The sequence below is a fragment of the Takifugu flavidus genome, chromosome 13 (assembly GCF_003711565.1).
Source record: "Takifugu flavidus isolate HTHZ2018 chromosome 13, ASM371156v2, whole genome shotgun sequence".
Lineage (NCBI taxonomy): Eukaryota > Metazoa > Chordata > Actinopteri > Tetraodontiformes > Tetraodontidae > Takifugu > Takifugu flavidus.
In genome coordinates this window covers 14,855,819-14,868,290 of record NC_079532.1, presented here as the reverse complement: position 1 = coordinate 14,868,290, position 12,472 = coordinate 14,855,819, and the positions used below count along the sequence as shown (strand labels likewise).

Sequence of the window (12,472 nt, the reverse complement as noted above, 5' to 3'; positions counted from 1 at the left end):
GAGTGTACACAGGTTACCAGTCTGATATTTCTTTTAGATTTTTTAGCTGTGATTTTAGATTCTTTTTAGCATTTTACCTGCGGAGCTCCGTAGAGATAGAGCACAAGAGCCTCCTTCTCGGGGATGACACACCACACTCTCTGCCAGGGCTTGTTTTTCTCACAGTACTGCAGGAAGCCACACATGATGCTACTGCCTGTGAACTGAGCTGCCTCGATCTGTAAAGGGAGGCATAAGATCACGGCAAATTGATTTTAAAAAAGGGGAAAATCCATGTCGTTCTTCAGAGAATACTAAGTGGAGCATACTCCTCACCTCCAGGATGCCCTTCTTCTTTCCTTCAGTCAAGCCCTCTCCCTTCAGGATGGAAAAACAGTCTTTGCATACTTTGTTGATCTTGTTGCTGTCATATTCTAGCGCAACCTTGTTGTCCGAACACTTCCAGCAGACGACCTGTAATGAAGACCGAAAGATCCCACAGTGATTTGATATTGTATAACCAATTTATACACCATAAGCATTTGCCTTGCATGCAAGTAAAACCCTTCATTCACATCTGCTTTTATTCTGCACAAAAAACCTCAAAAACCTCCAACTAGGTTTTGCAGTGTTTCTCCCACATCCACCACAGGATAAATAAAACAACCACACGTAGGTGACTTACGTATCCACAGGCCCTACAGTGGTGTCTCCGCCTCATAAGAGCATTAAAAGGTTCTTTACACTTCATGCACATCGTGACCTCGTTATCGCGGATCCATCGAGGGGCACGCTTGCCCAGCTCCGCACTCTGTAAAATTACAAATAGCACACAATCAGGGCATTGTCTTTGTTGTTGTTCTAAGACATAAACTTTGCGTGCGAAACTTACTGACACTTCATCCCCGTCTTTCAATGCGTTCTTGAAAGACTCATTTTTCTGTACGAAGATCTCGATGGTCTCCTGGAAAGCCTGAAATAAAATGAAAAGGTTTATTAAGGACTGTACCTTACCTGCCTCAGACACTCGGTCAAGTATGAGAAGTGTGTGTACCTTAAGCCAGTCTGCTTTGTCCTGCTCTGAACTGAAGAGAGAAAAATAAAATAAATTCTTTCCACTTAAATAACAGATAGATAAATATTGTAACTGATGTATGTATACACACACCTTGCCTGAAGCTCTAATATTCTCTCCTTCCCAGAAACCTGGAATGTGTGTGGGTAATCCTCATTGGTGGTCTCAAGCACCTTCATGCCATCAATGCCTATCCGTGTCCTCACCGTGTACTTTGTCCCTCCCAGGCTGAACTTGGGGACGCAGTACAACAGCATGTTGTTGAACTGAGAGCAATAAAAACCCAGACAAAAATAATCAGTGTGAATCTTCCAAAAGACACTTAATACTGTGTTTATTAGGAGGGTAAACAGACATCCACAATGTGATGGAATGCTGTTATCAGTGATGACGAGACTTGTACATTTGCTCACAGTATGGCATCACACAGAGGTGCTGCTGCCATAAAATGGTTCACTTTTCTAGTGAAGTTCACTTGACGTCTCTAGATTCTCAGTCATCCAGGTCATAGTTGTCCAAGGTCGTTTTCTGTGTCAGTTGGACTGTTTTTCTTCTCTGTGAAGACGTTTCACCTTCTATCCAGAAGGCTTCTTCACGTCTGAACTCACTGGGGACAGAGCTTGAAAATATAGCCCTTGTGGACCATTAGCTTACTAATGATCTGGGTGGTCACCTGAGAGTCGTTGACAGGGTTGTTGGTAGGGTTGTTCACCTAGTTTCAGTTGGTGTTTCTCTCCTTTGTCTGTTGGCTCACATGGTGGTGAGTCTCCAGGTCTCCTGAAATGGTGTGAACATTTGGTTTGTGGTTGGAAGGAGTGGCGGACTGCATTGTACATGGGTGATAGGAAGTGCATTAGCCCACCACCTCTGTTTAAGGATGGGTTTTCCAAATTGACATGGATGCTTCCTTCCTTGACACCCCTCTCAAACCAGCAGTCTTCTCTAGAAGAGAAGACAGCAGTCTTCTCTGGAAGACAGTCCAGTTGACACAGAAAACTACCTTGGATTCACTTGTGTCCTTTCCTGGACAAAATGACATGTTTATGAGCTTCTCTCACCAGGAAGAGGTATCGCTCCATGGCCGAGGTGTTCCTGGCTGCCAGCTTCAGGATGTGTCCCTCTTTGATGAATTCGTTCGAGGGGTTGACAATGTCCTCCTCCTCCCCAAGCATCTCGTATATCTCCAACAGCTTCTTTAGGTTCTCCTGAGGGCAGAGCAATAATGGTATCTGGTCGTCGATGGGTCAGAGATTGCTACCTTGGCTTTAAACTTACGGATTTTCGGATGGCGCTGTTGGAGTGAGTAGCTGCTGTGGCGATAATCTCTAAAGATTCTAGAAAAGATAGAAAAGACACGGGTTAACCCAGGGAGGTGTTTCATAAATAAAAGCAATGTTCAAGTGTGTTGACTTGCTTTCTGCATCCCGCCGGTCAGGATCATCCTGAGGCAGCTTCTTCAGGTAGTCTTTCAGCAACATCTCGTAGCGCGGGACTCTCTGCACGGGCTCCAGCATGTGATGCTGAAGCGTCAGAGAGCCACAGATCTCTTGGCTCTGTTAAAAGTAATCACACTATTTCCTTAATATCTATACTTCTAAGTGCAGCAAAAATAGCTTTAAGAAAGCTTTTAGAGACCTAAAGGGATCACTAAGCTAATAATCCTGACATTAAAAGTAAATATGATGCATTATTTATCTTTACTGTAAAAGAATATTTAGCTTGTTCAAAATGCTGAATGATCAAATCAGAATTATTGTGATTGAGACGTTACATTGGGAAAAAAAAATCACAATTCTAGAATGGCTGAAGTCACATTTATACATAATCATACACCAAGAATGTGAACCTAGAAACTGGTTTTGTTGGCCCCCTCGGGTGACATCCTGTTCTTTTATTGGCCAGATAGTTCTGCGAGTACCTGTATCTCCTGAATGGTGGCCTTGAACTGAGGACAGCGGTCAGTCCACTGTTTCAGCAGCTCCATAGCTTTGTCAAAGTTCTTCACGTACTCGGCATACATCTTGAGAAAGGGTGTGAGTTTCTGCAGGATATCCCCTATACGAGGTGTGGCCACCCTGCAGGGAGGGAGAGGTGCGGAGTGGTTCATTACTCCTACTGAAGAAAAGGTAACATTCCTGGGCCGACTATTGTTCTGCTTCAGACTGACGCTCACCATTCTCCCATGCGCTTCTCCAGGTCTGGGAGAAGAAACTGACTGTGAAAGGTGTGAATGGAGGAAATGTTGGAAAAGATGTTCTTCACTACATCAACAGGAAATGTCCCTTTAGTTGCCTCCTCCATTAGCTTAGCACAGAATACCTGAGAGCAAAGCAAATGCAGTCTCACTCAGAGGTACTATGAGATTTGTTATTTTCTTTTATTAAAGTCCTTCTAATAGAACTTTCCTACCTGGTCTAGCAGGTTCAGTCGGGCCACATAGGCCTTCTCTGTGTGTAATATCTCACTGGCAATCTTAAACAGCTTCTGTTCATTTGTCTCCTGGAAACAGAGAAAATATGGATTTTCTGTATAGGTTCTGGTACCAACAGCTTAATGATATGGGAAAGTTAACTCGGTTTCAAAAAGTCAGCCAGGTCACAGTGTTCACAGTTCATATTCTGTGTAATTACAGTTTCAGTCTAATACTTCTTTAAAGCTGAGCAGCCCTTTTGCACTTCATACTTGAAAATGTAGCCCTTTTTTCAACACAGTGCCCAGAAGTTAAATAAGCAGGACATAAGCAGAAGTAAGGATCAGACTCACACACTTCGCTTTACCTCTGCCATTTCCTATTTACTTTAAATTTCCCAGTATTCACACCATGCAAATATTTTTTGTTAAAAAAATGCCAGTCAACACAGGCTTGATCTGATGTGCCATCATCACAGTAGTTACAAAGCAGCCCAAAGGACTCATCTCAGAATAAAGAGATCATTACAAAAATGGAACAAGGAAATAAGCACATTTGTTTGAGTGGCTCCTCATTAATATAAGCCTCAAAATCTACACACTCAGACACAGACATGCAGAAATGGAAGAAAAACAAACAAAAAAAATCATTAGGAGACACAATTTTGGAAAAATTACTTATGCCTCTCCCCCACCAATCATTTTACAACCTACCAGGCACAGTATATATATTGTAAAGACTAAAAATAAATTGTATATATGCAGTAAAGATCAAAACAGAAGTTAATTCTGAATAGATATTAAGCCCCCTTCATAATTTTTGCTTTGTTGTGTCGCTAGTAATCATTTTTTTGTACCCTGAATGTTGCCATGCTTATTGCCGCATTAGTTCTACTTTATTTGGTCCAACGATGGTACTTTTAATGTTCTGGGATGCCTTTAGCGGCATTTCAAAGGCAAAGAACATGAATGTCCTGACTAAATAATAGCATAAATAAACCTCAAAGTTTGCATGTTAGCTAAATACAGACAGCACAAATGAACATGATGCATGAAAAGACTGGTTTTCTGTTTAGATTGGGAACAAATTGTGTCCCACAAACTCTACAAAACCAGAACTGCAGAGTTAACCCAAAGTTTCATCCTAACTTTCAAGGCTCACTTTCAGTCACATTGCAAGAGGTTTCTGTATGTTGTTCCTCTTCTGTTCAGCAGAGATAGAGAGGAAAGAAACAGCTCTGAACCTGTGATATTTATAATCTGTAGACGATGTGTGGGGATGGGGGGACTCAGTTGCTCAGGCCAACGGCATGTGCACACAAAAATACACACAAGTGTGTAAGTGTATCGTTACAGAAATAGAGTATCCCAGCAGTGAGTTCGGTATTGAACTATCAGTACTACAGTGAGTGCAGAGCAACTGTGGCAGGTTCTAAATATACGACACAAAGCATTTAAGTACACAGCAGATGAGCACATACCTTCTGGTCTGCAACCCCTTCACTTTGTCTGTGCACACTTTCTGTCTCGGTACCGTCCTCATTCCCAGTATGACTTTCTGTACCAGTCCAGTGTCCCTGTGGAGATGAGCCTTCATCTTCTGGACCAGTGTTCCTGTTCCCGATATCTCCATTTATAATCCCAGCAGTCCTTTCATTTGTATCCTGTTGGTCCTCATACTCTTTCTCTTGCTCCATCGGATCTACCAAACCATTAGACTCCTGTCGGTGGGCATCCTGCGACGGGGCTGAGAAATTATTCTCTTGAATTTCACCTGCATCTGCCTTTTTTTGGTCGCAGCGGTGAGGCGGTCTGCAGTTAGACGACTTGCTGCCAATCTGTTTCATAGACAAACTGTCACTCTTGTTCTCGATGCTGCTAGAGGAACAGAGTAAGAAAAAGCAGTGGGGTAAGTCAGTCAGGTGGTGCTCAATAAAGTAAAACAAACAAAATAAAGAAGCTAGATCCTGTTGGCCTGACTACCAGCTAGAGATGTTGATCAGGGAGTGTGACACAGACCCGTGGACTCGGGTCTTTTTTCATGTGTGTGTCAGAGTTAAAAATAAAACTGTGGAGGTGTGAACACTTCTTTCTCGGGCCACTGACAACCGTTGTATATCAGAGGAAGTGTATGTGAGTACGTGTGCGTATTGCATGTGTGTGCTAAATTGTTGAGAAAGCAGGGAAAGAGAGGAACCCCAGTATCCCCAGAGGTTTCTCTTGTCCTACTTCTGTGGAGTACTAGTGATGCATACTGTACAATAATGTTTGGGTTGAATGTTACTACAATTGAAAAGAAACATTTTTTCAGGAGACAGAGAGCAGGAATAGAAGATAGAATAACAATCACACACACACACAATCACAATGTCACCATTAAACTTGTCAACATCCTCTCCCTGCAGTTGCCCCAGCTGTTTCCCCGTAAATGACCCTTTAGAGCGAGAAGCAACTGACCGGACAACAGCTACTGTATCTCGGCTTGGTTGAGCTTCAGCAGTTGCTGCATCACCATTTCTAACAATAAGAAGGATACACTAAATATATCTTCTTCCAAGCCTGCTGTGTCTCTGCTGATCTTTTTTTTCTTGTTAGCCGCTGCTCTGTCGCGCCAACTGTCGCTGCACGGCAGAAACAGGAAGTGTGTATAAATAGAGGAACAACGGACTGGTGAAACACGCCTCAGATGAATCACTTCTGCATAGACGGCCGATGGAAGCGTCGTACTGAGCGATAAACCTTGAGGGCATGTTGAGTGGCACAACAAATGGCTCATCTGTGTCAGCAGGTGTAACAGCAGGTGTTCTGATTCCAAACCCCTAAAACTGGACTAGATGAAAGATCGGCATCAGTCACCATGTGGTTGGACTTTAAGGTGACTCTAAGGCGGCCAAGCACCATGTGAACCAGATTAATACATTACAGGGTTAATTCCGCTCTGCAAGCCTTTCTCTTTTCTTGTTTCCAGGGACACCAGAGGGCTAATTCCCCACAGGCCCTGCAGAGTCTGAAGAGAAGACACACTTGTTGTTCCGATTAGCCTCACTCCATAGATACAGAAAAAGCATCGGTTCCCACCGATCAAGGAGACCCAATGTTCTTCAGGATTAAACAGGAGCGACTGTTGAGCCTCTGAGCACTTTCAGATGCATTACAATTACAGATAAATCAAGCACACAAACCCTGCACAGATATGTTTCTCTCCTTCTGGGTTTGGCTGCGGTAAGATGCAAAGCTAGCAGAATACCTGATCCTTTTACCGCTGTGAAGCACCAGCAACGATGTTAGCACGGAGAGAGGATTCCTACCTCACACTCTTGGGCTTAATCATGCAACTGAATCCTTCTCCCTGAGTGACCGAGGCGGTGCGTCTCCCCACTGTGCCTTTACAAATCCCCGTCCATCTCCTGCTAAACACTCAGCTTGCGGGCTAATCTGAGCTTGTTCGTTCTGCAGCTCTCGTCTGCGCAGCTATCATGAATCAGGCTGGGGACTTTGAATGTGAGGACTTCTGCTTTTTTCCTTGAAATACCCAGCATAGGAAACATTATCAAAGATGTTTTATTTCTGCATCTGTGATTACAACAGCTTGAATGTTTAAATCAGATGACCAGTCTGGATGCTGATATCTAATAAAGATGTTTCTGTGAGATAGACACAGCATGTTCTACCCCGATAGAGGCCCCTACCTGTTCTCCTCAAAGCGGGTGATGAGGTCCAAGACTTTGGACTGCTTCTCCCGGGTCACAAACCCCCTTCCTCCGCCTCTTCCTCCTCTGTCTCTCCCCGCTCCCTCCTCCATGCCTTGTCCAAGCAGTGGTTTCTGGACGCGGCTAAGCGGGGATGAGAAAACCGTCACTGGGCTCTGGAGATGCAGTGGCTTTGGAGGCACTGATGGGAGAATATTAGATGCTTAGATTTTCTTCTTTTAATCCTTGTGCAAATGCAGGTTTTGATCTATAGGAGGCAGTATAAGCTGCATTTGACTGTACAGACACATCTCAGCTACTTGATCATTTTTTAATGTAAAAGTGATAAAAGTTCAAAACGTGAGGTCGAAATCAGGCTTCAGGATTATCAATCAGTGCTTTAATATAGACAGAACACTGGATCTCATCTCATCAGTACAGAATAATTCACTCAGCTCAAACAAGAGAGAACTAGGTTCAAAGCTCCGACGACAGCTTATATAAGTATGTTTGTACTGTCTCCATCATCCTGAGCAGACGCACATTTACTCCAGTATAAATTCCTATAGTGTTAATGCATGCTATTGTTCCACTGTGGACTTCAAACATACCTTTCTCCAATACTATTTTAGCATTTATAATCTGTATATTCTCCATTTACTGCTGCAACTTTCTTGTGGGAAAAAAAAAAAGACTTGGACTTGGACTTATGGACTTGGATATTTTCTTCTACTATAATTGGGTAAAATATAGGGTGTATATGGTGGAGCTCTAAATGTAAGTAACAACACCAAGAAAAAAGAATTTCTATTTCCCCAAAAGTCAAAGTTATGATCAAATGAACAAAATTAAAAATAGTGAATCAAAAAGGCAATAAAAACGCCTCTTCTAGAATGTTTCAAGTATCCAAAAATATGGAATATAAATATCACAGTGCAGTACTAAATTAAATGCTCTTCACTGTCTGTGTAAATCTGAATTTGATATGACATAGGTATTCTAAAATAAACACCACACAAGCCTATAAAATCACCGTGAAGGCGGAATATAAAGTTCCGTCTGAGGTGAGTATATAAGTTCTGCACTGACACAAATGTGCACGCCAGTATGCATGCTCAGCTCCAACCTTGTGCACTGACATTATGTACCTTGTGGTTTGGACAGTGAGCGAGTACTGCTGCCAGGGCCTCTTCCATTGACACTGGCCTGGCTTTGTTTAGTGCCTGACCCTCTGCCTGTCCGACTCAGACACGCCTGCACGCCGGAGGAGTTTCTGCGATGGACTGCTGGACTGCTGCCCAGACCTGAAGGACACAGACAAAGAAGGAGGAGGTTCAAGACATGCACGTTTTCCCATAACCTTTTCTATTTAAGCTAATGATGACCTGTAGGTGGCAGCAATACTGAATTAAATGCTTAGAAGTCAAATCCAAAATATTCACTGGACCCCTGAGACAGGGGCTCAAAACAAACTGTGCATGTCTTACTCAAATACTTTTTTTCCTTTAAAAACAACAAATGCAAATAAACACAAAAGAGAAAACGTTTCATTTTTTGTAGCAGGTCTTGTCCACTTAATTCTATCACATCACACAAAGATTTGGCAGACCACAGACCGCATCTGTACCAAACTGGGGTAAAGCTACAAAGGTATAAGACATCGTACCAAAGCATTTTCTGACCGTTTTTTGACAATAAAGTCAATCATATCCAGGCAGATTAAAATAGCCAAACCATAGAGAGAGAGAGGAAGGGGGTGGGGGGTGGGGGGACAAAAACATTTAACCCACAACTGTTAGCGGCTGTGGTTTAAATATTAACATCGGATCAGACCAGATGGGTCTCCGACCAATGAGCATCTCCAGTTGTGACCCATCCAGCTGGCCACAGGTGGTCCAAGCACCAACACTGTAGACTGAACCAAGACTGATTTAATGGAACAAGTGGCAATGTTTCCACTAGCCCAAATGTGACCTCAGAGCATACATGGGACAGCTCAATGTGGCAAATGCCTGTATATGGTTAAAAAATACAGAGTCTACAAATATTGACATTAGTTTCAATTTAAAGAGTTTATTTCAGTGTTTGTTACTTGACATGTTTATGGAGGTCTAGCAGTTTTCACTTGGCTAAACCATGTCGAAACTCTGATGCTTGGCGTATAAATATAATTTCTTGATGCAAGAAATTTGATTTACAAAATTTAGACCAAACTAAACTAAAATTATCTGCAGTTGATAAAAAAAAAAAAAACCCAAATCAAATGCAGTTTCAGCAAGCACAGAAATGCAAATACTAGCCAATGTCCCAAACACAGCACAACATTACAGTGAGAAGATGTTGTTTGAATAATTAGAAACATTTCAGGATGCAACTTTTTATTATATATCAGTATTGGTAAACTTTGTGAATCTAGTAAACAATGGTTTTACGGTACTACTGTTGTCAGTTACCAAAGTGACTGCTAATTGAACCCATCCAAATGGAATAAAGTGTTTCCAACTTTGCACCCCCCCCCTCCTTTTAAAAAAAATTACATTACAGTGATCTTTAACTTACCAACACTGGGACAAAAGGGCAAGAAACAACCACAGAATCATATAGTCACAGTTTCTATTTTAACAGCCTGACCGTAATTAAAGACAACCACTCTGGGAACTGTTGGACTAAAAACAGTCCCACGCTATATTCAGGAGAGCAGCCTAAAATTAAGGATGAATCCTAAAAATAACCTCAGGAATTTTTCTTGATTGTGCATGTGGCTTCTTCACTTGGCCACATTAAGAGATGGAGAAGATCAACAGGTTCCTGCCACAGAATTCATGTTTGGCTAAAACTTAGCCTTAAGTCTGCAAACTCCACATACGGCTCTGCTCAGACAGCATGGCACTCTCCGGTTGTCAGCTTGTCAAAACACCAGTCCCTCAACTGTAAATCACCTCTGTGCCGCAGGCTTTCACTTGACCTCTGTTAGTGTTACAGTCCAAGGATGAAAAGATAAATTACATGCGCACATTTGACTCCACAGGCACACCTCTGTGAAATGTATCACTGCAGCACGGTTCCTGGTTCCTGAAATACGACAACCTTTTTCAAAAGTGGAGCGCTTGGCAACTAGGTGACTGTTGTTCCTGGTTACTAGCTTATTCTTACCTTTACTCATCAAAGTTGACCTGGCTGGATTACAAAAGCCACAGACAGTAAATTAGTGGCCACCAGGCCTCCGCCCTGCGTTAACGCTTTCATTCTTCTCTTACCAGAAATGCAACCAGAAGAGGATGTCATTTTTTGTTTACACGGACAATCAAACGGTTTAACCAGCTATCTTCCTAAACCAAAAACACACTTGAGGCAGTGCCACAGGAAGTAAAGTAACCAAACAGATACTTGCCTGTGCACTTATTTTTGGATGGTGAGACTTACTGCTATGGTAACCGACCCCGATATTCTCCGGAAACGCACACTTCATTGTGCTGCAGAGTCGACTCAACCTGAAGGCTTCCATCATTCTTTATCTTGTCCTGGTCAGGTGTCAGCAGTAGAGTCGTACTCAGCTCAAGTTCATAAAGTTCAGACTTTGCAGTGAGAATTCAAAACCAAATGATAAAATACGGAAAAAGTCAGTGGGTCATGCACCAATACGGCTGACAAACTAGAGACAAAGCAACATAAATCAGGTTATTTGTTATTATTTATCGTGCTTTTTTTTTAAATGGACAAACGGTTCAAACAAGGTTTCATTTGCCTGCCAACTTTAACACCTTCCCCTTTGCGTCATCAGTCAGGTTGTATTGCTGCTCTACCACAAACTTAAAGGCAGCATTGTGCTGCTGGTCCAGTCAAATGTGTAACTGAACTTTAGTATGCGGAAACATTTAACAAATAAAGATTCAACTTTGATTTTGACATGATGTGATGATCTACATCTATAACAATAAGAGAAAAATAAAAAAAATCACACATTACGCCAAGTGAAACCCAGGTGTGAATGCAGGTGTGTCAGTCACTGCACTCAGCTTCAGTCAAACACCCTCATGACATCACCATCTCACCGAAACGGCGACGCCTGACTTCAGGACTGCCTGACCTGACTTTTCCACATTCCTCTCAAACCCCTTTCTGTTAAACGTGTGCACTAACACTGCAGTGCAACAGGTGAAGGAAACACAAAACTGAAGACATGGAAGAGGTGTGAGATTGCAAGTCAACTGACTCTCAACAAATTCTACTTCCTGTCAAGAAAAAACAGAATTAAGAAACATAAACAGCACCATATGTGCTTCAACTAAATTACTTTCTTAAATCTCAGTAATGGTTCAAAGACTGTAAGATTGCAGTGAGGCTCAGGCAGAGAAGACATTACATTGTTCTCATAAATTAGTTAAAGGAAAACCAAAAAAAAAAAAGCCAAAACAAAGTGATACCTGCGCTGGGTTCGGAATCTCCAGGGAATGACCTCAACCTGGACTTGAGATAGAAAAATCCTCAGTAGGGAATCATGCTGTGAGTGTGTCTGTGTGAGAAAGTCTGTCTGTCCCACAAGTGCACCAGTAGTTTCCCTGGCAGTGACTTCAGCCAGGATAAAGCTACTCGACTCCTCCCTCCCTCCCTCTCGCTCACACACCCACCCACTGTTTAGGTGGCTTTCAACAAGTATTTGCAGAGGCTACATACACGTGCATTGACGCATGCACATAAGCTTACCGCAGGTTCAGAATAAAGAGAACTCAACATACTGTATCTCCCTTGTCTATTATATTGTGGAACAATTCAGAACAAGGCGGTAAAAGAAAAAAAGGCTGTTTGCTGAAGGCGGTGCTGTGAAGCCCCATCAGCACTCGAGTGTCCTTCGCTCCTCACTGTTAGACTGATCAATGATTCATAAACAGCAGAATTAGCCCAGAGGACCACCGCTCTCATTTATTGGCTAAACCTCCAACTTATTTCGAAACAGGTGATGTCCCCACCTCAGGTTAAGTTCATATGCAAATCTTAAAAACACAAAGATGAGTCAACCAAGTTTTTAAAGTTAAACACAGGAGAAAAATATGCCAGAGCACAGTGCCTCTGCTTCCTTTTTCAGATAGCTAATAAAATGTACCTTTTGCAGAAGTCAACGCGATTTGCTGCCCGCCCAGTTTCTCCATGTTTTGCGCATGTGTTCCCTATGCAGACCTTCTGAAATGTTCACAATCATATAGTCTAATGGGCAATCACATGGTTGCACCCAAGTAACCAATACAGGGACTCCGTCACGCCTACAGTTTCACACAGCTGCAGTCATCTTTTATCATCCTCCAATGTGCATGTGCACAATATT

The 12,472-nt window shown here is 42.5% G+C and overlaps 1 protein-coding gene across 15 annotated transcripts in view; it reads right to left on the bottom strand.

Annotated features, from left to right (window-relative positions):
• Nucleotides 1–12,472, bottom strand: part of fgd4a (FYVE, RhoGEF and PH domain containing 4a) — a 35,024-nt gene that overhangs the window by 1,883 nt on the left and 20,669 nt on the right. For 8 of the 15 annotated variants that reach the window (XM_057052574.1, XM_057052572.1, XM_057052576.1 and 5 more), the window contains 14 exons: nucleotides 8,301–8,456; nucleotides 7,153–7,354; nucleotides 4,945–5,341; nucleotides 3,464–3,553; nucleotides 3,228–3,373; nucleotides 2,973–3,129; nucleotides 2,469–2,607; nucleotides 2,330–2,388; nucleotides 2,113–2,259; nucleotides 1,148–1,320; nucleotides 1,034–1,064; nucleotides 665–952; nucleotides 316–453; nucleotides 78–218 (listed from right to left, as the gene is read on the bottom strand). In XM_057052574.1, coding sequence (XP_056908554.1) covers nucleotides 78–218; nucleotides 316–453; nucleotides 665–952; nucleotides 1,034–1,064; nucleotides 1,148–1,320; nucleotides 2,113–2,259; nucleotides 2,330–2,388; nucleotides 2,469–2,607; nucleotides 2,973–3,129; nucleotides 3,228–3,373; nucleotides 3,464–3,553; nucleotides 4,945–5,341; nucleotides 7,153–7,354; nucleotides 8,301–8,456 — 2,264 coding nt within the window. Of the gene's footprint in view, nucleotides 1–77; nucleotides 219–315; nucleotides 454–664; nucleotides 953–1,033; nucleotides 1,065–1,147; nucleotides 1,321–2,112; nucleotides 2,260–2,329; nucleotides 2,389–2,468; nucleotides 2,608–2,972; nucleotides 3,130–3,227; nucleotides 3,374–3,463; nucleotides 3,554–4,944; nucleotides 5,342–6,771; nucleotides 7,036–7,152; nucleotides 7,355–8,300; nucleotides 8,457–10,575; nucleotides 10,674–11,576; nucleotides 11,723–12,253; nucleotides 12,315–12,472 lie in introns of those variants that run through there. The other 7 variants (XM_057052578.1, XM_057052577.1, XM_057052579.1 and 4 more) reach the window with 7 other exon arrangements.